Raw genomic sequence first — 25,237 nt, 5'->3', positions numbered from 1 at the left:
AACTGTTGCCACATTACAGAATAATGCTAAAAGCTAAAAAGACGGTGTCAGAGAAACACTAGTAGAAAGGAGTTATAAAGTCAGCACTTCCTCAGTAATGTCTGTTATGCAGGAACATGCCCTGACGATACTCCAAGGATGCAGTAGCAAAATCCCTGAGTGTAGTGAATTGAACAGAGGTTTGTGTAACATTTTATGCCAGGGAACAATCATGTCTTCCCTTGAAGTGATTATACCACAGGTGGGTTAAAAAGAAACCTAGTGTCCACAAACTTGATTAAATACAGATTTATTTTTCAAAGAGCTGTGAGGGGGAGGAGCACAGATATATACCGTACAGTATATATCCGTTGTACAGACGGCCCTTTGGAAATAAATTGAAACGTCAAATGCTGAGATATTCTATTGTTACTCTTCCTATCTAGAAAAATGTAAAACTATAAAACTGTGCAGTTTTGAGACGCAGACATTTTACTACCCAGTACATTGTAGAAACAAGCTGAGAACTTCTATTAGAAAGTGCTTGGCCGTTTACAAAAACAATCCATTTCTTTTCGATGAGTCCCGCTGTCTATACAGATCTTATGAAGATAATCTAAAGTAAAAGGATTCATCATCAGGATCCTAAACTTGGAATTACACACACAAAAAAAAAGACTGAACAGAAATCATTCAAATCATCAGACTGACAAATGTAGATCTGTACTCAAATGAAATGCCATGACATGGGACTGGACACCAGTAAGTCTTGTTATAGTATAAACAATAGAATTATTTCTGGTAAGCAAGTGACCCATCCTTTTTAAGCTGTGTAAATACAGCGATCACACAATTACTTTAGCCACTTTCAACTTGATAAAAGTTGTGGCATTAACCTACATTCAGCGTTTAAACACTGGAGTGATTATGCAAGAGGAGCATCTCCCTCAGAGCTGGACAGGAGTTGTTATGACAGGACACATTCAGAGATTTCAAGACATCTCAGAGGTATAAAAATGAAGAGGTATACAAAATAAAATCACCTTATCATGACTCGAAGAGCACAAGACTTAATGGTGTCAACAATTCTTGTTAGTACCATAATAATATACCACACGTGGTGCCAATATACCCATGGGCAAATTATGGAAACAGTTTAGGGCCACCATTGTCATCATTACACCCACAGGGGGTGGGTCCTTCTCTGTCAATCATATAAGTGAAAGTAAGATTAGTGCACATTTCCCACAATGGTTCTCTGAGCAGCTGGATAATACATTTTTTTGATATTACGGCCTAATAACTGGTCCATGCAGACTGACTGTAGTGGTACTTTTTGTGCTGCACTTTGCCTTGCTTTAGCAACAATCTTCTTTCTGTTTAATGGGGCAGGCCGTAGTGTTGTCTTGACTGAGGAAGAAATGAAATGACAGAAACAAGCTTGATAAATCCTGAGTAAGGTCATAACTGTGTGGATACTTCCGTTTCACATTATAATTTGTTACTCAGTGTTTATATCGTCAAAGTATGTGTTTTTGTCTGAGTCTTCCTGATACCTGAGGCAGACCAGGAAGTGTCGTAGTACATTACTATGGCTCTGGTGGAGGCCTTACAAAGCAGGCAACTGGATCTGCAAATGGAATGTACAATTGTGGGGGTAATCTTAAATACTTCATAACTCAAGAAGCAACATATTGAATATATCATTTTGCTATAGATGGAAGGGGGGTTGTATTCAGTAGTACTACTCAATAGCATAAAGTTAAGGTTTAAAATGAGTGACTTTGAATGGTGGACGCCCAAGTACCTTAGCCTAAGATCTGATATGTTATCTGCAAAATTGCACAATTTGAGTTCAACAATCTACAACGCAGCAATGAGTAATTGCAAACAGAAAACTGTAACAATGCTCGGTGACCATTGGAACAATATGCTACCTACATGATGAATATTGAGAGAACCTGGCAGAGGACTGAGTGGTAAGATATAGCTCATTTGTAAAACTCGGTAAAATCACTAGCCACCTACACCGAATGCAAATTTCAAATACATACAGACGTAAACATATGAACAGAAAGATACAATTGAAAACAACAGATAAAGAGACCCAATTACAATGAGCATCCATCCTCTGAGCAACACAAAAGGATCAGCAGGTTCCAGGCTTCAAGTCCTCCTCTGCAGCATCTGCACACAAGGACTTCCCCCTACTGGAGGGGGGCAGCATCAGTAGCAGCAGTCCAACAGCAGTCCCAGTAAAGGCTCAGAGACTGAACGCCAAAAATATCATTATCATCATTATCAATGTAGTGTGCCAGAATATGAGTTCTCTTCTTCCACAGTTTATGCATGTAGCAAGCTTGGTAGCATTTCAAATTCAATACCTACAAATAAATACCATGTCAAAAAAAGAGGCTATTTTACAAATCCAGAGTTTTGTAGCTGTACAGTGTTCAAAGCGTCCATGAGTGTTAGTAGCAATTTTTTTTAAAAGGCTATTATGTAATTGGAAGAACCAATTTAGGACCATCAAATCTGCACGGAACAAGCTGTCTGGTGTTGTTCTCCTCTCACACCAGCTGTTTATTCAGCGGAAGCATTAAGTGCAGACAATTAGAGATATTGGCAAAGGACTATAGGAAAATCCCTCCACCATTTGAACTTGAAGGCATGCTGTTCTACAGTACCTTAGTGAGACTTGGACTTAAAGGACCGGTCCTCTCTTTCAAGTGCAATTATGTTAAGGAAATACAGACAGAATATCACCCCCCTCTTACAAAACAAGGCAAACTATTCTTCATTTGTGCATTAGTGTCTTTTTTCTCTCTCCATGTGTAGTGTTTTGAGGTGTGCCCCTCAGCTATAGCAGGACAGAAGGATGTCGCTGCCCTCGCATTGTCAGAGTAGATTCCCTCAGCAGGTACACAGGCAGAAGATGTGGTTTGGTGAGATCCAGTGAAGGAAATGCAAGAGTCCTTGAGCAACAATCCATTCAATCCTTAGTAGACAGTGTGCTTATGTTAGTTTCCCTCGATGGAGGTTGAGATGCTTTGGAGAACTGTTGGTCCAGTTCCTAGTTTAATTCACATATTCAGTGCACTCCTCAAGTTAAAGTTAGGGGATTTTATTTTCTGTTCCAGGCAGCATCAGTGCCGCACTTCATTATCAATGAGGCTTTCCTCACCAGACGGGAAGTCCTCATTCAGGCCATTTTCGACATTGATTATTTCCTCGTCCTGCGAGGAACCCTGGCCGTCGTCCTCGCCACTGCCTGAACCAGCCTCTGAATTTGGGTCTTGAAGTACCTGAGCAATGTACATTTGCTGTAGAAGAGAACATAAAATGAAACAGAATGTTAATGCTTGCAATATGCTTGTTCTATTGACATATGCACAATGAGCATCAGTTTGCCTTAAAGTCGGTTTTACAGGATAAAATTAATATTTACAGATCCATTAAAACTTTAAAGCAATTTTGACACAGAGTAAAAATAATTTCAAGTGCAAGGCTTATATTGAGCAATATATTGGCATTAAAAGCATACATTTAATGCAATTTAAGTTAGAAACATAGGTTATATCATTACAAAATATTGTGGTAGTTGGTTTTGGTTTTATCCCCATTATAACTGCAGTATTTGGGTCCTAAGATGGGTTGAATGTCATCATCAAATATCCATTTGTATTAGATGGTTCCATAAAGTCAGCAGATTTTTTTTCTTTAGTTTTGATGTGTTTCTGCAAACCTATATGGAAGCATCTTTGTCCAGAGGTACAGTTGTCCAGAGGTACAACTTGTTCTTTATGCCTTGATGAAGACCTTGTTGTCAAAATGTTGAACAAAGTTTAAACATCAGTACTTGGAGTGTGCAACACATTTTGTCCTTTGCATTGGACTTTTTCCCCCATGTTCAGCACCTACAAGCTTCTGGCACTATGTCCCATCTCTTTTCACTGCTCTTAGGACTCATTTTGTTGACATACAAACATGACTGAATACATACTGCTGCTTTGTTGGCGGCGGTAGCGCACACTGGACGTCCATTCTCCAACCCGTCAACATCCTGGATGTCAATCTAGGCGAAAAACATGCATTCGACATAAGCAGCTGAATATAACACTGGTGCATTTAGCCAACATGAATAATATGCACACTTCATCTTATTACCTTGTAGTTGTGAGCACTGAGATATTTAAAGTGTCCGAAGCAGACGTGAGAGAGGCAGATAATGATTGTGATGATCAAAACTATGAACGTGAACATTGATGTGGCAGCTGAGAACCCTGGGGGAAAGAAAGTAGAAAAGGACACATCTTTATCAGGGGCTTGTATATAATAATGCTTCAGATCAAAGTGGCTAACATTGGGAATAAATAGGTGCATGTGTTAGGACATTAGTGGCCTCTAGATGGAGTCCTCATCATACCCGAGCGAACAGTGGAAAAGAACAGCAGCCAAAAGAGACAGAGAATAGGAGCAGCCACCACTTGGTTGACCGCTCCAGAATGGATCTTCTTGTCCAGTTTTGATGGCAGATAGGCGTAGTACATGTTGTACCTGTCTGCTAGGTGTTTCAGCAGCATGTACATCAGCCCTGCACAGAGAAGGGACACAACACAATTGGAGTATTAGTGGAACTAATCCAATTAGGTCTGTTTATAAGCTTCTGTATAAAGAACAGAGCCACTGAATGCTCCCTGCACTCTGTACATTTCTCCTGCAGTCATCTAATAAGCACACTATCTTGATGTGAAATGGCCCCAGCAGCAGTAATACACGGCAGAACTCACCAAAGGGGACGATGATTGGGCAAGTGATGCTGTACGTCATTACCACAGTGAAGACACACATCATCCAGGCATAGGCTGCCCCGAACTGGAACTCATAGGCTTGGTGCTATAAAGAGACAATTACATAATATAAAAGAATACAGAAAATCTGGACAGCCTTACTTCTATATCTATAATCACGTGAAGATGTTTAAGACAAGAAATGTATACATACATTTCCAACATAAAATCCAATCAGTCCCATTTAGTATGTATTTTATGATGGTTTTTAGCTTCTTAACTGGCTTGTTCATATGCGCAACAATGACACAATGAATTCCCCCATACAGTTTATAGGGCTGCAGCTATCAAATCTTTTTGTAATCTAGTATTCTACTGATTATTCCATCGATTAATTAGATAAAAGAATTGCAAATGTTTTTATAATTTTGCATCTTTACTAACCATTTAATAACAAATAATATATTATGTCTGGGGTAGGCCTATTTGGTGTGGTAACCTAACACAAGGATGGGTGTGTGCGTTTGTGATTATGTGTGCACGCTTGCGTGAGGGAAAGAGAGAGACGAGATGTGTGTGTGTGTTGTAGGCAATATTCTCGCAATTTACCATGAATAAGTTTACTATTTACACAGTTCAAAGTGGTGCATACAATTCTACGTGACATACGCGTTTACTCGAACAGGTTTAAAAACAAATAGATTTATTTTGAAAATGAATTAGAGATAGATATTATCAGGAAGAGCAACTCGATCACGTCAAATGCAATCCCGATGTAGTGGTGTGCATCCGCAAAAACGGTCTGTGTGGAACAATGACCCCTGCGCTGAGCAGGCTGCATAACACGCGGGATAGATAGATAACAACATTTTTGAGTTACTCGTGTAATTGTGTAAGCCATAACAGTTTCAGATTAGGTGTTTGTGTAAAAGAATATTTATACCCGGCTATTGATGTGCAAGTTGTAAACAAAGCTACTTGATGTCAACTTGGTAAGCAGGGGAAACACTAACCCTCTTGACGTTTCTCCTCTCTGCTGCAGAGCGAGCCAGGCAGAGGCGGATCATGTACATCAGTAGACCGGGGATCCTCAGCAGGTCCATGGCATTACCAATGAATGCAGACGCAATGACATAGTTCACGAAAAAGGCGCCATTGTCAGGAAGGAACACACACCTAAAGAGCAAAGAAAAAAGTCAGGATCAATAGAGAACTAAAGGCAGACTTGCACTGAAGTTTAAAAAATGCCTTATTGCAGATGCTAATATTTTTTTTTTTTTAAAGATTATTTTTATGGCTTTTATTCCCTTTATTTAGCAGAAGACAATTCAATTTCAAATTAATTAACACATGAGACCTAACCCTAACCCATAATAACGCATTAAATAATGATTTGTAATGATGGTACCAAAGAAACTGTTGACCTGTTGAACATTTCATCACATTCTGCTTTTCTCTGCGCTAGAGTTGTAATAAATTGCCCATGAAATGACACTACTTCTTACTCAAATCTCACTCCAGCTTCTGCCAGGAATCTCCTGTCGAAGAGCCAACGGAAAAAAACATCCAAACTGCAAAGATACAAGGAAAGGAAAGGAATCAGCTTAAATATTTAGCCTGGAAAACAATGAATTCAAGTAGGGCTTTAGATTTCATAATGCAGAACTCCAAAAACCCTATACCTGCTGAGTCCTAGGGAGGGCAGCAACAAGACCATAAAGATCAAGAAAGTGTAGCATTTATGCATTGTGGTCCTGTTCTCTCCTGACCTGTAAGACCAAAGGAAATATTCACATGTTAAAAAACACAACCTAAATCTCAAATGTGAATAAAGACAACATGACTGAGTATGACTGCAGAAAGTGTAAACCATACCGGGTCCAGTGAGCTTCAAAGAAGGCCGAGTAGTAGACAATCGTAGGGAGTAAGGCGGAGAAAGACCACAGCAGGAGGGTGGGGAAGAACTGGGTGATGATTGGATTCTGGAGGACAGATCAGAGCGATATGAACATGTTATGTCAAGAACTAAGGAGTTAATCCCTATGCATCTGCAACAGCATGCGCACTTGATGGCTTGGACTTAAACGGTCAGTATGGCAATGATAAGGCTGCTTGAACTGAACACACTCCTTTCACGCACAAAAAAAAAGGCACAAACAGAAGTCTCACATTTAGGTACTCCACTGGTTTGGTAACATTGAACTTGTCCATTGTGGAGATGATGATGGCCGGGGTGGTGAGGAAGAAGAGGAGGAGGAAGAGGACAATGTTGATGATCAAGCAGCGGAGCCACCAGGAGAATCCTCCCACTGACAGATGCTCCCTGTGGGATATAGGTTATGTAGCGGTTAGACTGACCCTGGGCGATGACCTGCAGTTATGGACACAGCTGGCCAGTAAACTGATCCTGTGGCTCATACTCGTTTTTTTCATCTGGAGTAAGAAAGTCTTTTCAAAGTCTGATTATTCCTCAGCGTGACAATAAGAGCATTACAAAGCAACAAGTCAGGTTTGTAGGATTTGCTTTCTGTATTTGCATCAAGTACTATTCTGCCAAACTCTATCCACCCCTTTCAAGTGTTGTGGTTATGTAATGAATCAGGGAAAAAATGTATGTGTTTTCAGCCCAGATTCCGGACAGAATATGTGATTTGCACGTATCCTCACCAGTAGACATTTTGTGGATCAGGGGCGTAGCTGACAGTCCAGTTGTGTGTGTGGAGCTTGGCGCTATATTGAGAGCTCTTTGGCTCCCGACGACACTGACAGCCCTGACATTTGCAAGCATTAAAGTCTTTCAAGATTCTGAAAAGAAACAAGCATCCAAACAAAGTACAAACATAAGAGTTGGTCAAACAAATATCATAGAAACACATTCACAAATTTGAACACCCGTAAATGTACCTACATGGCAGTTATGGATTCGTTCTGGAAGGTGACAAAGGCCATTCCCAGGGGCTTTCTGTTAACCTTTTCTCTCTCCTTCCTGTAGTCATCTTTTAGTTGCGTCTCCAGCTTGGTATAGTAGCTCACTGCCTCTTCCTGTAAAGGAAAAGGAAATCCAAGTTAGCATCTGTGATTTTTGTTTAATCTTAATTAGGGCTGCACAGTTAATCTCAATCACAATATGAACTAGTTTCAAATCTAAATCACAGAGGGGTTGCAAAGTTTGTTTAAAGTGTAATTCCGGCATAAAATCATCCCAGGGATCTTTTTTAGCAAATACAGTCATCAAATAAGCCATCGAGACAATTTTTTTTCATGTATAAACTATTAACAGAGATATTTCGGGGAGTCGCTAACGGCCAGCTGTGGCTAAGACGGAGAAGCTCGGGGCAGTATGGTGAACGCATTAAAACGGCTATTTTAACCACCAATACTGCTCTTTACACATAAAACGAAGCACCAACAACGTAGTTAGAGAACCCGGAGTTTTTTGAAAGACCACATCCGGCTGTTAGCAACCCCCCGGATTATCTCCGTTAATAGTTTATACACAAAAAAATTGTCTCGATGGCTTATTTGATGACTGCATTTGCTGAAAATGACTGGGATGATTTTACGCCGGAATTCCATTTTAAAAAGGCAAAATATGTGTCAAAACCATTCTGAATTAAATATTGTGGTGCTGCAGACATGTTCCAAACTACAAGCTGTATCCTTCAGACTTCAGAAAAAATCTTTGTTTTTTTTCAAGGTTCTGTACAAAACAACCAACAATAATAATCACGCCATTATCATTTTTAGATATTTTTTTAGTGAAAATGAAAATAATGATACACAAATGACCTCCTGATGGGCAGACTCCAGGTTGAGAGGGTGGGAATACACACCTCTTCCATTCTCACCTTAAACACTGGAGCACCCCAGGGCTTTTGTGCATTTTGAGCCATGTACATCAGATGAGTGAGTAATCATGTTTGCTGATGACACAGCTGTGGTGGGTCTGCTCACAGATCACAATAGCCAGACAACAATCTACTCCTGAATGTGATCTGTGCTGCAAAACTAAGGCTAGGAGAATCATTAGGATCCCAACCACCCAAATAACGGCCTTTCTGCCCTTTGAAGTTGGAAAGAAAGTACCGGAATCACCAGGCCAGCACTGAAAGGCTCAGGTTAGAGCTTTTACTCTCAGACCACTATGATCCTAAATGATGTCACTGCCAAAAACCACCCTCCCCTCCACATGAATCCATAAATGGATAGATGCCTTCTTTATCTTTCCCTCCAAAAGGCTTTCAGTATCAGCTTGTAAACACGTTTCAGCAGTGTGTTGTTTTGAGATGTAGCAACAATATATCAGCCTGACCTGCTCACAGCCTTTGATGATGCAACAGCAAAGGTGTCCGCAGGGTTTTGGATTGATCATGGTGGGAATATGCTCCTTGACGAGTAGGTCAAGGAAGAATTTCTTGCTGCGCTCTGTCTTCTTCCTACATGCAAAACATCAGTGTCAGACTGAAGAAGGACTACTGAAACAAGCTCAGGTCGTGAAACCAAGTTCCTCTCAAAATGCTATGAACGGGCAAACACACACAAACACACAGACACACAAACACACTCGCGCACATCTGGTTAAAACATCTTTACCTTTCAGAGTCAAGATACATCAGTCTGGCCACATTGTAACAGATACGAGCTTCCAACACAGCGCAGTTCTCATATGCCTGCCTATGAAAGAAGTGCAGGGAGGGAGAAAGTCAAAGACTGTTTTGGTTTTTTTTTGGGTCAAAGTTAAAATGCACACATTGTTAAACATCAAAGTGCATTAACAGTAGATGGCGTATCTCTACCACATAATAATAATATTCACAAAAAAATGAATGGAACTAAAAAAAAGAAAAGGAATAAGGCTTTCTGATTTTTTTCTTTTTTTGTCAGGAAGTTTCTTTTTTGTACTCAAACGGGGCCTTTTTGAACTGCAGGAGCAACGATACGTTTTTTTAATTAATATCCTTTGGTTGAGAGTTGAGCTACCCCCTCCTCAGTCTTTAACCATCTTGACACATGACTTGCATGATTCTGCTCATCTGGCTTCTATTATGGACCATTACACATATAGGCCTGTCATTGTCTGATCCCAGCTTTATGGGCCAGCACAAGACAGTTGCTCTTAACAGGAAAAGGCATGGATCTCATACAGCTTAATACAGTTACTGAACAGCTAACTGTCATGTCGACAGAACAGTTTGCCATTCTTATTAGAAGCGATTTAAGAATTGTGCGATATTAACTATGGAGTTGGGAAACCAGTGATCCTGAAGGAGTGCTTACTCAAAATGTTGCCTTATCTCAGTCTCCTCTGCGTATTTGGAAATTCCATTAACAAATAAAGTGCGTTTCACCTGCAGGGAAATGAAGACAGGGAGGAAATTACCAACAAAATTCAGACCTATGTGTGTACAGGCCAAGAAGTTTATAAAACAGTCATTCTCCAAAACCATGCTACTTACCAGATCATCCTCCTTGTAGTGCATCTTGGAGGTGTGCCGTCTCATGCTGTACACCGTCAGTAACAGGTAGAGAAATGCAAAGGTGGTATGCAGCCACAGTAGTGTATTACTGAGGAAATAAAGGATTTAGTGACAGCATTAGAACGTGAAGGCTGTACAGTGGAGCTCAAAATCAGAGAACAAATTATAAATCCTTGATTTATTCTGAAATGCTGTTATTTCTTATTGTTCAGAATTTGATAGAATATCCACTGTGGCTATACCCCAAATAACAAAGGCACTTCATCAAAAACATTTATTTTGTGAAAAAACAGTATAAGAATTACTCACTCTGCATCCAAATTTGCTATAGTGGTTCGCCCAAAACTATAGGCATTGTTTTCTGTAGAAAAACATAAAAGAAACAAGATAATCACCGGGAGTCACTTTGGCGGCTGGGCCATATGGCGAAGATCAAATACCACAACATTTTTTCACCATCGATATTGACCGACAATATTGCAATGGTGACTATTAGTCCTTTTACAAAATATGTACAGTATGATTTTTGATTACCATCTGAAATGTAGATAAGCCTTTAAAACTCAGAAAATATAACATCCATGTCACATTATGATATCCAAAATCTAAGACAATATGAAGTCTCATATCCCGATATCGATATACTGACAAGCCCTACTCCATAGCCAAAGAGAAATTAATAAGCATCAATAACTGAGGGTCATGGTACACTGACACTGAGCGTCCATGAATTAACAAATATTTCAATGAATCTGAAGCACTATAAAAGTGAAACATTTGGATTCTAACAAGCAGGAGTACCATTTAGTCACAGGAGAAAGTCCAAGTATAATTCATTCAACAGAACTTATTCGTTTTCTTATTACTTTATTTTGTTTACAACTGGCTATTTGTGCATGCTAGAAAAGGTTGTAAAACTTTGTATACTTTTGGTTAGAAGTCTGTTTTAGTTTAAAAAAAGAAAATAAATTAAAGACAGAAACAAGGAGAACAAGAGAAAAATAGAATCAAAAAGAAAAGGCAGATATTATGGTGAGAAGGCAGCCTCATCCACAAGAACTTTTTTTCTACTAGTAAATTTCAAAATCGACTCACCAAGTAGGTTTCCAGAGAAGTTAACAGGTAAGATGATGCCCACAGACAGCACACCCACCACTACCAGGAGGCCAATGATGTGGCGCTGAAAGGACAAGTAATGTACTGCATCCTCACCACACTTCTCCCTTATCTCTTCATCCCTGCAAAGAGAATAGACCAACAAAGTCAATTACTAAATTGCAAATAAAAACTGAGAAGAACATCCTATTCAGTTTAATCAGCATTCCAAACATTTTTCTTATTTCTGATATGCAGGTAGTAGGTTAACTCACTTGATGCGGAAGATCGCAGTTAGCCAAGAGCAGAAGCCCTAAAAAAGAACAGAGCAGAGAACTGAACGTATACTTATTATCACATACAGTAACATACGGTATGTTATACCCATGAAGGGCAATATTTTTTTCCCTGGAAGAATGGCATTCTTACTGTGTCTCTCTGATCAATGTCCACAGAGCTGGAAACTGAGGTGAGGCGCTCATAGCGCTCTGGTAAATCTGATGTCAGGGCAGAGGCCACACTGTTTGCAGAAAACACAACACATAGAATTTCCTAGATGTTACACTTCACCACGTACCACAAGGTAATGTAAGTTCGTTGAATCTCAGGACAGTGGGATTACCATCGGTATGGAAAAGTTGACAGCACAAAACACACACACACACACACGCCCTGAAATGGACTGAGGAGATTCACTCCTGTTTATCCTGTGTGGGCTGCACACAGGATTTGGGTTGGCTTACCATTAAACCACAGGTACAATCTCTGCAGCCACATTTCATGCAGCATTAGGAGACTACTTTACACAGGTTGAGTACATCATCACTGTCAGAGGAAGGGTTGTGATATTAAGTTAGAAGGTAAAGCTCTACAGAAAAGAACATTCACAGAGGAAACAACAGAAACTCAGCGATCATAAAGAGGCAGATTTACGGAGGTTTTCCAGCAGAGCCACAGGTTCCCCTGGACATAACCCGGCATCAAGATTTTATTATATACACATTTGATTGCACTCCCCAGGGAGATCATGTCAATTTATTCATAACTAGAAAACGGAGAAGGAACGAAAAGGCCCTGCTGGAATTCCAACGTTGGTTCAGTGTTCAATACTACTTGAAAGGATGACGTCACCCAGGGCTCTAAGAGATCTCTAATGGAATGAGGAGAGAGCCTGCGGCTGTAATCCACCGTCAGTCCTCCTCTCACATTCCTGTGAGAAGGATGGCTTCTCTCAGCTCTAGTCGAGGGAATATACTGCAGTTGCACCATGTTACAGCCTGTCCATGAACAACCACAGTCCAGGGGAAGCATTACCTCTCCCTGGAAGCATCCTGTATGTGCAGCTCATGCGGTGCGCTCACATTGAAGAAGTCCGAGCTTTATAAAGAGGTCAATACACAGATTAGCACACACAGATCTGATTAGGACAGTGAGAGAAGACAGGCGCACCCAACAGCGGACATACGAGAGTGACAAGGAGAGGCAGAATAATATGGAGCCTGGCACTGGGTAAGGCCTGGAGGAGGAGGGAAAGAAACAAAACCATCTAAACCAAAAGGAGTGAAAAACAGCCTGAAACCCACAGCAGCCTGGGCAGAGTGGACAAGAGTTATGAGTTAGGTTAACTATAGAGAGGGGAAAGGCAAGAAGAAAAAGGCAGTGAGACTACAATATGGAGAGATAACATACTATTCCCGATCATCCAGCCGACTGTATCGTTGATCCATTCTTCTGGTGAAAAGAGAAGCAAATAAAGGCATTGGGCTTAGTTAAGAGCAAATCAAACGACCCTTTTGGCCAGTAAGGGTGCTGGTTCAGAGAAAAAACTGGGTAAGCATACTACACCACAGGCATACTAATGGAGGGTTCTATTAATTCGGTTTACATTATACACCCATATAAATGCATTTATGGCTGATGGTATAATTACCCTTTCATTCACTTTAGTTGAGTCATGGCGACACACATGTACGCCCCATTATTTATTATTAACCAAGCGTCCTAGTCAAGGTTACATTCACTTTTCACACGTTACAAGAAGGTAAAAGACAGACAGTGTCATAACACGAGAATACAAACTACATTTCCTGCCTGTTACAAAGTGCCCCATGCTGCCACCCCCCTCCCCACCTCCCACCATGCTGCAACCCCGTTCTCTGCTCACATGCAGCTGCAAAAATAGTGGAGCTGCAACATCACACAAACACAGCAGGGGGATGTTGGTGATGGAGCACTGTGTCATATACTTTCTGGGTTCAGAGTCAGAGGTCTGTACGATGCCTGAGCCCCCTCTCTCCCCTAACTTGATCAGTCGTCTTGTTTTACCTCATGATTTAAAAAGTTTAAAAAAGGAGCAGTGGAATCCTTCTTTGTTGACAGGCGCCTCGTTGGCTGCTTCCACAACAATTCTCATTATTCGATCAGTGTGCAGACATCAGTCTCAAATTATGCCAATACATCTGGCAGCATATCATCGTAAAATAACTATCGTCCATGGGGCTTAGATGCAGACAGTGGCTCTAAAGTGGTCTGGGAAATTGATCTAAAAGGTGTATTTAAAGGAATAATAGTTACTTATCATTTCTATTCTATTCCAGACTTATTCAAACAGTAGTCTGGCCTTTCTATCTCAAAGTGAACAAACCATTTAACAAGCATGACAATGTCAGAGTGCAGGGAAACTGCTGACACAGACTTCCTGTCTGCAGTACTACCCTTGTGATGCTTCCATCAGAAAACCAACTTCACCCTCAGAAGAAGAATACGTCTCTTGTCACATTTAATAAAACATGGGGGCTTTTCTGAACATGCTAAAGGGTTGGTGTTTGCTGCTATTCCACAATGACAGCTTTATTTGAATGCATCTATCCACTTTGATGTACCTTCAGTGGGTTTGGAATGTGTTCTCTTCTTTCCATCATGTGATGAATTTTATATTTGTATTTAATGGAAATCAGGTGACCAACGTGTTTGTTTTGTTTTTTTCTTTCGTTTAACTTTTGTTTTGAATTTGTTTTATTTTTTTAATATTTTATCTTGTTTTTTTGTTTTTTTAACTACAATGCTTAAATATTTCTTCTGCACTTTGTGTACAGGTTCAGTTTCTCTAGATGTACGTTATGACTGAGTCACTTTTAAAACGTGAAGAGTAACTTTATTTGACATGTATTGTATGTGTATGTATGTAGCATTAAATCCAATAAACCACCCCAAGGCAAAACTTTTCTTTGGCAGAAGAAGGTCATTAGCCACCCTTCTCAGACACTAACATTTAAATGATGACAAGGGTTTTGCCATTGTGTCCCTGTTGACCACCGTGCACTTTCTGACAAGAGACAAATCAAAGCCTAACAATTACTTTATATAGAGCAGAGGCAACAAGTTCGGGCTCTTAACTTAATAATTGCAACACTGGCACTACAGGAAGTTCTGTTGAAACCCTGGCAGAGGTCACATTCTTATTTCTCTTCCATCTGTGTGTATCTAGCCAGAAATCACATGAGGATCAATTATCAGGATTTTAAACAGTGTGTTTGCCAAAATGATCTTGCAAGATGAATTTGTTTGTGCTTCATGACATAGTGCACCATGTAAGAAAGGGAGTAAATTTTAAGCATAGACAAAGACTAACACTTAAAACAACACAACTGAGTGTAATTTCTGAGAAAACATTCAAAAATGATTGAACCTGACAAAAAAACATTTCTGGAATGTTATCTAGGTTAGCAACCTTTACCAAAAAAATAACTTTTTTGGGCAAAGGCATGTACCAAATATTAACCATTAATTCAATTCAATTCAATTTTTAGTTTATTTTATTAACAGTGCCAAATCATAACAAAAGTTATCTCAGGACACTATACAGAGTAGGTTTAGACCACACAATTCCCCCCTTGGGTACTGTGGCAACTAAAACCTTCCTGTTAACTGTGTCCTGCACTTTTTACAAGTAAATAAACTGTGATGTTAACATATTACATTTCTATAATATATTAGTGCATGTTGGAAATATGTAACTCCTTGCAATGACCCCAAACAAGTCAGAAAGCCTTGGTACTGGACCAATGTCTTCAAATTACCTGTCAGCGTCAGTCACCAGAGCAAGGCGCCCATAGTCCCATGCCACTTTTCTCAAGAAGGAGAACACAAACAGCAGCCCCTACAAGTACAAAATAAACAATGTCAACCTCGAGTCCCCTATTTACATTACAGAGAATATAAAGTTACATAACTGCTGGAACGTGTTTATCACATTCCTGGAAACATTTTACTTCCAATTCTGACAGTAACAAAGTAAACACTGACAGAAGGACTCACCAAGAAGCACATAAAGTCAAGGGCAAGGACAGTGGGTACCCCGCCGAAAGGCAAGCCCTGGAGCACTGTACTTCGAATTCGGGCAGAGTAACAGAAGTCCTTCGAGCTGGAATTGGTTGGTGGTGTTGGGCAGCTCTCCGAATTGGGGCATCCATGGGCCCCCCAGATGGCCATTATTAATATCAACACTCGGTGCATTACTCACTGCAACATGTTGAAAACCTATAAAGAAGAGACAAAAGGCTTAAAACACTATGTATGCTGATTATTACTAATGGATTCTAGCAGAAGTGGTCACACTGTATGTGTCTATAATGTACAAATGCTGAAGAGTAACTTCCCCCAGCACCTAGAAATAGAGAGAAGATGGAAATAACCGGAAAGCACACACCACACGAGACTCTAAATTAATGTAACAATGACAATGACATTTTCTGTCCCTTTTTTACTGAGGTTGGGATTTCTGCCTTGTCAATAGTCACATGCTGTTGCTTCAGACCACATGCCAACTGAAAACTAAACTGTAATAAACTCTCTGTTCCTTCTTTGTTGTCACTGTGTAAATGATAGTTAACTTTGTACCAAATTCAAGGAAAATAGTTGTAGTAAGTGAAAATGTATACTATGTAGACAACCAGGTAGCAGAAATTCCCTATCCCCGTCCAGTAGACAGAGAGCAACACTGGTATCCCATAGGAGACAAGTAGTTTTTATCTAACAGAGATTGAGGTCCAATATCCACTCTCCTTATAGTTCTGATTCTGTCCCCCAACACCAGAAAAATATTTGTCTTTAGCCTGCAAAATGTTCAACTTCAGCAGTCACTGGTTTACTTAATCACTCATTTTGCCTTAGGCAGATAGTGTACACTATCTTGCCTGAGCTTGTTTGATAGACACTGCTGACTGCAGTCATGTATTGGGTGAGTCAACCATACAGTCTCTTTGGGTCGGAGGACCAAAACAACGAGCTAAACGCTGCAGACAGCTGCTGAAAGGCTAGAGAAACCCCCTGACATTAAATTGGGTCATTTAAATGTTAATGAAGTCAAACTCTTCCTTCCGGTCTCTGATGAATTTCAGTAATAAATAACAAGCAGTTGACCTAAGAAGCAACCTAAAGGATAATGATGGGAAACATCGACAAAGCATGAATAGTGTATGATAATGATGATAATAAATTCTATGAAAAATGTATAATAACATCCTGATCCCAACACTGAAGCATGATCTTAGCAGTTTTCTACCGACCTTAAGAATTTAGACTGGTTGTAAAAGATACATGTAGTCCTTTCTCCTGACCTGGAACACGGCACAAAATGAAGTGATACACTAGATTCAGACTCAGACTTTCGCACACAAACAGGAATGCTCTCGGTCAGGTCAAAGAAGAAGGTGCTACTGACTTAAGTGTGAACAGAAGTGATACAAAAATGTCTTGTTTGGAGATGTTGAGACATGTACCTATGGAAACATGATCTGCACATCAGATCATTGATCCTTTCACACAGACTGAATGAACGAGATGCTTGGAGAAGTCACGTAGGTGTGTTTGCACAGTTGCACTGCTATACTTGTGCCCTTCGACCCACTATTTCCAGCAGCATTCACGATGCTGCTCATCTGCCCTAACACTAACTCATTTATCCGCTCCCTGGAATGCTGTGACATCACTGGAGAGGGATGCAGCCAGAGCTGAACAATAAGTCGATAGAGACCGCAGGGTTCAAATGGACCAGTCTCAACCCAAGGAGGACACAACATACCCCCCTGTGCTTTCAACAACACTGCTGCGCATCCTGGACTCACTGCCACAGTTCATACTGTTTAACACTCAACACAAACATCTTGAAAATGACCTAAGCACTTTTCAAAAACAACCTCATATAACACCTAAGTTATAGATGGACAGTAAAGCCACCTCATGGCTACAATGTCAGAGTCATGGGAAGTACTGTATATTTTCTTGATTCAATCTTTAAAATGTATAGGGATGCAAAACATTTGGTTCGGCAAACTGTATTCCAACGTGAGGCACTAAGGATTACAGTTATGTACGTTAAATACTTCAATAGAGCAGAAGTGAAAATGTCCCATTTTAATTTTTGAGTTCTTTTTTGTTGTTTGTCAGTTCAAAGTTAAGTTTGTGACCACCACTGACATCCAAGAGGTAAGTCAGCTCTGTCTTTATGTTGGTGAAAAGCAAACAAAAAGCAACGAGAAAAGAAGGACCTTGGTAAAAACACTATTTATTTCACAAAAAGGTACTGCAGATCTTAGTGTGGGTAAAATCTGTTTTTTTATATAATGAGTCTTTAAAGATTACTTCTGACCTTTTTATTGTGTGTTCATGAAAAAAGAGCACCTAAAATAAAATTTAAAATAAAATTTCTCATTGTTATGCCATTTGTATCTGCTATTAATTTGATAGGGGTTGGACACATCAACACAAATACCTGACAATACAGTGCAATAGCCAATCAATTATAAGCTTCAAAAATAAAGAAGGCTTTTAGTGCTGAGTCAACAGGTCTTTGAATCAAAAGTTCACACTTAAGTGTTTAAGGTGGCATTTATTACAGGAATGCATTATATTGTCAGGTCCTGATATCTTATTTACAACTTCTGCTTAACCTTGGCCTTCATTTTGTAAAGCTGATTTTTGAAAATGGTTTTAATAGTGATCTGTTAACTTGCTTACGGTCTTCTACTACCTTCATTGGTGCACCAACCTCTGGCGCTGAAAAATGAAGCTTATGTGCCAAAGAAAAACAACAGTTCCTTGAATGGCCACTTGAACCTGGCTCCAAAGGCAAGACAGTCCCCATAGACCCCCCCCATGCTAAAATACCCAACTTTACAGCACAAAACACAAAATATTATATATATATATATAAAAAACTCACCAGTTTAGATTATATTGAGGCTAAAAGTTATGCACAACCGCTCTTAGGGAGACTACATCCATATTTTATACAGTCTATCATTTGTACATGCCCCAGCGTGACCATTTAGGCAGAATCTCAGCTGAAACGGTGAATGACATAAACCATGGTTCTCAAGACAAACATGTGACAAGCAGATGTTAACTGAAATCAAATTGACTTGCGAATGCAATATAACCTTAACTCTGAATGGTAATCAATGTTAAAAGCCTGTTACTACAAGCTAAGTTTTTGGCAGCATCGAATATCATTCACATATTTGTCAGTGATATGATTAAGCCCTGATGAAGCGAGGGATGTGTTTTTTGCTAATACTATCTGTTATTTACTTTAATTATATACCTTAATACACTAAATGGATTTTTCTAAGACTATAACAGACACTTTTGAGATTGAAACTAATATTGATATCATAATAATGTCAATCTCTAGAACAGCTTTTAACTGCACTGTGTGGACATGACTCAGCAGAACAGACATACCGTGCCACCTTTCCACTGGATGCTAGTTGCTATGTTACCATCAGCCTGGCACACATTTCTCAAAATACAAATAAACATAAAAGGGGATGAAGGCAGAGGTATAGGAAATCCCGTGCGTGTCCATGTTGAAGCTCAATCTAGAGTGAGTCTGCTATTTGCTCAACAGCTTAAGCGGGTGAAGAACAATGTGGTTGGTCTAATTGTCTGGGTTAATATGTAGAAAAAAATCTAGTTTGACTAACAATATCAAACCAAGCATCTACCATACATCTATCATACAATAGTGGCTCATTCAAGTCCATGTAGGCAGCCGCATGTTCAATACTTGTTCAGTGCTATGACACAGTGTGTTATGAATACGTAGGGTTATAGATAAGGTAGATGCTTTACCTTGTTTCCCCAGCTAAATGAAACCAAATTCTATAAAGGAGGGAACAGTAATCTAATCAGTTTTGTTCAACTCTTTTACACTAGCCTGTAAGTCAGATAGTGAGCAGAAACCATTGTAATGATTATTTGATCCTTTAAAGGGGAATTTTGTTGCTACAATATTATCAAACCTGACAAAATATATCCACTAAAAATGATTAATTTTGCCACTGGCGGCTCACATTGTTATCATAAGTGTCTGGCTGAATTATGGAAATATGGGGAAGTTGCCGTTATCCTGCCATGTTTCTGTGTGCATCTACTGATGTAGGTTAACATAGTAACTTCATCTAATAGCTTTTGCCTACCTCTGCTCTGTCTGCAGCAAGTGTCTCCACTCTCTGAACAGCATTTCTCTTTAGGAAAATGTGCTTTGGTAGGATGTCTTCTACTCTTTGACTGCCAGTGGTGTCACAGTCAAACGGCAGACCCGACCCAGAATTATTAGGATCCATTCGTAGCAAAACTAGCCACAACTTCTGTCCGTCTCCATCCAAAGGTAACTTTAGTTTATGAAAGCTGCATGAAGTTGAAACAAAACCTTTTTTTTTTTTTTTAATCATTCAGAAAACATAAAGCTACACTTCTTAATACTCTCCCTCTCTGGAGTTCCAATCCAGTATCTCCGGCAACATCTGGCGATATTTCAGGACAAGATATCAGAAAAGACTTAACCATATTTCCATAATACAGTCAGATACTTATAACAATCTGAGCCTGTCAGTGGAAAAAAAACAAGCATTTTTATTTAATGTATACTGTCTTTGCACAAGTGCCCTGTTTGATTACATTGTAGCCTGGTTCACAGCAACCAGGCTGCAGCGAAACTGGACCTATTTTTCCTTTATTTTCTAAAGTTGTTGCCATTAGTCACTTAGGGCGCACTCACACTGTCCATCCGTACCGTGCCCCGTGCTTTAGGGTACTTGCCCCCCCCTCTCCCCCAGCGGCCCAGGCCCGTTTGTACTCACACTACCTGGGCCTCGGAGTGAATGCTTCTTGCCTGCCTATACGCCATCACACCGTAACACGCATTGATTAACGCTGCGATGCGTCGCTTTGTTTACAAAAGCATGCAGTCTTTTGGCCACATAATGGAAAGCAGTGCAGAAAACATGGTAACGTTTTTGGCTTCGTGTTTTTTTTGGACTCATTGTTATGTGGCATGACCCCGTTTAGTCGACGTTGCAAGGCGACAACTTGAGTTGAACGCCCTTTTTTCTATGTCCGAACAGGCGCACATAAAATGACGTCAGAACTGCCGTAGGCCTCGTGCTCGTGCAAACGTGCTTTACAAAAGCCCACCTCTCCCAAATGGGCCGTGGCCAGCTACCGTTGCAGTCACACGTGTCAAACGAACTAGACTTTAGCCGTGAAACATGCTTGGGCACGGTACGGATGGAAACTGAGTGCGCCCATAGAAATACATGGAGAAATAGGGTCCATGTTAAAAAAATACAGAAATTCCCCTTTAAGACAAGCCAACCACTCCCTTAGAGCAGAAAACTAGGGTGTGTGCTCCCTGCTAAAAAGATACAAGCAGTAGTCCACTACACCTAAGATGTTTACTTGCATGTCCAGACAAAGACAACTCAGTGACAGATATTTACACGTGCTTGTTTAAACCAATCACCTCGTAAAGTCTTTGACTCACATTCCCCTTCAAATGTAATCAATATGTACTTGAATGACAAAGTATTACTATATGTGAAGACTGTTTTGAATCTATTATGAGCCCTGTTCATCTTGTTAATTCACAAACCTGCTTTATAAAACTGCTTCACAAAACTGTCATATTTGGCATGAATTCTCCAACAATGCTTAGTGCGGATAATACAGCCTTGCACATACTAGTCTTGTTGGTATTAGCCTGCCAATCATTGACAACTGCATAGTGCCGGAGCTTTGATTATCACAGATTATGATGATATCACAGTACTATTTCATAACATCAGCATGTACTGTATGTAAAATGAAAACACACAGTTAAAAAAAAAAGGAAAAACATTTTTGTATAGTTCTTCACCTGCTGACATAGATTCATGTATGGGTACCAAATCAGCATTTGTTGGTGAAAATGTTTACACTGACACCTTGTACATTCAGAAATACAGAGGAGATCATACCAATATTAACAAATGGATGAAAAATTAAGTTTATGCTATATGATAAAAGACTACTCCACTAAATATAACACAAGTGTGCCTGGCTTCTCATCTAAAACTTAGCAGCACAACACAAAACTGTTGTTTAAATCCCATTAATTACAGTATCTCTGTAAAATTAATCTTAGTACTGTAATTGAATACAACCTTAAAAAGATCCTGTGTGTTCCACGCCATCTTTTTTCATTGTAAAAAGGAAGCCTGAACTGATTTAAAAAGTCTAAAATAAAACACTAACAGTTGCAGCTGTTCAATTGACTCATTGTTTTAGTGATTTATAAGGTAATGATGCCACAAAATTAGGAATCCAACTAAGAATGTTCAATCCTTGCTTTCAGCATGGTCTGGTGTAAAAACATTATTCAAAGAGGAATAAGGAGTCAAGCTATTGAGGCCCTATGTTTTTTATCTTGTATGACATCAATTTGAGCAGAAGGGTCAGATTTATACTTCTTTTTGGAAGGCTTTCCATCAATATTCATTAATGTCACCGAACCACAGCACAGCTCATGGACAAAATATTAAGACTGCTAGCAGCGAGCTCACATTTATCCCTTTACAGGCTATGCTCAACAGGAAACACTGTGACAGCCGAGCTGGGAGTAGTCATCAGTCAACATGAAGCCCATGTCAGACACTGTGTAACCTGTTACTGTCAAGAGATTCTCTCAATAAAGTATTGCTCAACTACAAGCGTTAGATATCTCAGACATGTTCTTATGCTTGTCAACTAGCAGATGTGTTAAAATACTGTCCTGAATCCTACAGCTAAGTAAGGCAAACACAGAATCACACTCTTTTTAGAGTACAGGTCATATTTTGGTGGGGAAACATTAACATTATCAGCTTACTAACACAGATCCTCCTCGCTCTGGAAAAAAATTCCATTACATTGTAAATATCTTTGTTTCTTTAGCTCTTAATCCATTAAATGTCACATAAAACACGCATTTTAAATGCAGGCAACTTCTAAGGCAACATGTGAACTAAAAGCAAACCAGATACTGTATAGGCTCCTCTATTGTGTCTGCAAGGGCAATCCAGGACCAGGTTAAATACAGTATGTCCTAATGCAATAGTGTCAGTTTTGAGCTATAGTAAGAGCTATAATATAAAGTGAACTGCTGAACAGAGAAGGCAACAATACTGGAGACAAAATAAAAAGGGAATCCACAGCTCCCTGTATTTACTCTGTCGGCTACAATGTGTGTATTTTCCTGCAAAGACCATGAGGAGCAGATGTGGTCCAAACCGTTTTATTAGAGGTGGTTTGAAAAATATTCTGACATCTTGCTGCTGACCTACGTCATCATGAGTAGTAGAATATGAAGAGTGACTATCAGAAACATCCAAGTACCCGACGAGGACGAGCAGGCGAACTGATCCTAATCTAGGGCTTGTGTGTGACGCAACTGATAAAATAATAATGAACGTCACAGTTACCTATTTTAAAACAAAACTACAACCTAGAATATACAAGTTATAATATATACCCCTTGATTAATAACCCTAACTTTCACCAATTATGTAAACTAGCGTTAGCTCACGTTACAATTGACCTCACTGTTGCTGCAGCGTGTTAACGCTTGATCAGTTTAACGCTAACGCTACCGTTAATGGCAACGTGATGTGTTTACTCTTTTATTGTTCTTGACAGCAATTATTAAGTTTGCCAGCGAAGTAGCAAACGGTTAGCTGCCGCAACTGCAGGGAACAACCAAGCACATTTGTCGTGAAATACCAACAGATACGGAGTAAATAAATAATAACTTACCTCGGTATGATACGCAGCAGGAGCAGAAAGTAACACAAACAGCTAACGTGAGCTAACAGTCAACCGTAACGTTGACGTTAGCTAACTAACTTAGCCCGTAACAAATAACAGGTGGAGGCTATCTAACGGCAGTCGGTTAACTCCCACATCAACATTAGACTTCGTTCAACCTGCCCGGCCACAACACTAAAGATAACCGGACAGAGCTAATCAGCAGTAATGATAGGCAATCCTCATCTGCTGCGGTTGTGTCTGGCAGCCAGTTGAACAACTATTGCTAACCCGACCAGTCCAACGGCGGGCGGAGCCTGTCAGGTTTAGTGTGTGACGTATACAGAAGACAGATCATAGAAATAAGGACTAGAAGTGCCCTTGTATACGTCCGCCTATGGGAACGAATGCCTCAACAGAGCCGCCATCTTGGAACGGGGTAGCGCTGCTACTAAATGAACGAACGTCAATAGAAGCCAACACGGATTAATCATCATACATCAACACATTTGTGAGGCGATTTCTTTTGTCCAGTTTCGTTACAACTGTAAAAAATATATTTTACAAGCAAATTTATTTTTTTATAATTTTTAAATATCTATTGTTACATTTAATGTGAAACATGGATAGCCATTTACCTTCGTATTTGGAAAAAGAACAAGGCAGGGGCAGGGTCTTTCTTTACACACAGGAATTGTATACGTTTGGTAAAATAGCTATTGATAATGAACTAGCTACACAATATATACACTTTATTGCAATATTTACAGTATTTAGTATCCTGCCACAACACTACTTTACACAGTTTCTTTCTTAAACTCTTGATCTGTAGTTGGAGAGAGTGTAACGTTAACGTGATGAATACAATACAGTAATTTGTTGAAAACAAACGTTCGCAACATACAAGATAACAAAATAAAACCTTACCTATGAAACGTTATGCCTTATCCTTTGTCGTCTTTGTTCGGTCGTTACTGCAGCCATATGCTGCGCAAAAGTCAGGCATCTTCGCTGGTTCTGAGACGCGGTTGAACTGCCTTGGAACCCCGACACAAGATGGCGGCTGTATCTACGCATGCTCAGAGGCAGAAGGGCACTTCTAGTTTTTATTTCTATGGATCATGTAGAGAGATGACACATTTGTAAACGCAACGGCCGTGTTGTTTAGCTTCTATACTGGAACATTTTACTGGAATAGTCCTGTAAATAACTAATGTTGGGAAAAATGGTCTCTTCCGCAAATGTGTGTGGTTAATAAGGTGAAAAAAGTGCCATTTAAAATGATTCATCAATGTTGCCCGGTTAATTCCTTCTTTATCAAATTCAAATATGTTGATCTAGATCTGAAGTGCCTTTCGTGACTCCCACACTGAGACTGTTAATTATCTGTTTTGGAAATGTGAATATACCAGTAAACTGTGATATTTGTAGATTCATTTTAGATCATATCTGCTGTGCTTTTGAGCTCCTCTTGCAAAATGTCCTTTTTGGCTTTGTAAAGAGTGACGCTCCAGCTAAAAAAAAGAATATTTTTTTGATTAATCTCATTTGAATTCTTGCAAAGTTTTACACCCACAAACGTAAATTTGCCAAAGTAAAACCCGTTATTTTTGTGTTTTCATGAAAGAACTTGAGGTGTATCAATGAGGTGTCAATACCCTCTGCTAATAACAAGAAAGCTATCAAAACTTTAAATCTGTGCTCCCACTTAAATATCTTTAATTCAATTTCATTTTGTATCTCACTTTTTTCCCTTTTTAATTATCATTATTATTTATTTTTTATAATTTTATC

General features: G+C 39.6%; 1 protein-coding gene across 2 annotated transcripts; it reads right to left on the bottom strand.

The window, feature by feature from the left end:
- Nucleotides 1–284: 284 nt before the first annotated feature.
- On the bottom strand, nt 285–23,700 carry LOC310953846 (CSC1-like protein 2). Of its 2 annotated transcripts, none has more exons than XM_083923082.1 (24): nt 23,453–23,700; nt 15,659–15,880; nt 15,421–15,500; nt 13,031–13,072; nt 11,771–11,861; nt 11,617–11,654; nt 11,342–11,484; nt 10,556–10,607; nt 10,226–10,334; nt 10,047–10,117; nt 9,363–9,443; nt 9,082–9,205; nt 7,678–7,811; nt 7,437–7,574; nt 6,939–7,092; nt 6,645–6,751; nt 6,452–6,538; nt 6,275–6,340; nt 5,783–5,945; nt 4,770–4,875; nt 4,406–4,573; nt 4,147–4,262; nt 3,983–4,054; nt 285–3,302 (listed from the first exon to the last, which is right to left on the bottom strand). In XM_083923082.1, exons 2-24 carry the CDS (start codon nt 15,854–15,856, stop codon nt 3,126–3,128), a joined length of 2,517 nt encoding a protein of 838 aa, XP_083779208.1. In that variant the 5' UTR covers nt 15,857–15,880; nt 23,453–23,700; the 3' UTR covers nt 285–3,125. The 2 variants fall into 2 exon arrangements, with proteins under 2 accessions (XP_083779208.1, XP_083779209.1); XM_083923083.1 differs by having other exon boundaries at nt 13,031–13,069.
- Nucleotides 23,701–25,237: the final 1,537 nt, after the last annotated feature.

The sequence above is a fragment of the Echiichthys vipera genome, assembly GCF_963691815.1.
Source record: "Echiichthys vipera genome assembly, chromosome: 11".
NCBI classification, from domain to species: Eukaryota; Metazoa; Chordata; class Actinopteri; order Perciformes; family Trachinidae; genus Echiichthys; species Echiichthys vipera.
This window is presented reverse-complemented; position numbering and strand designations above follow the sequence as displayed.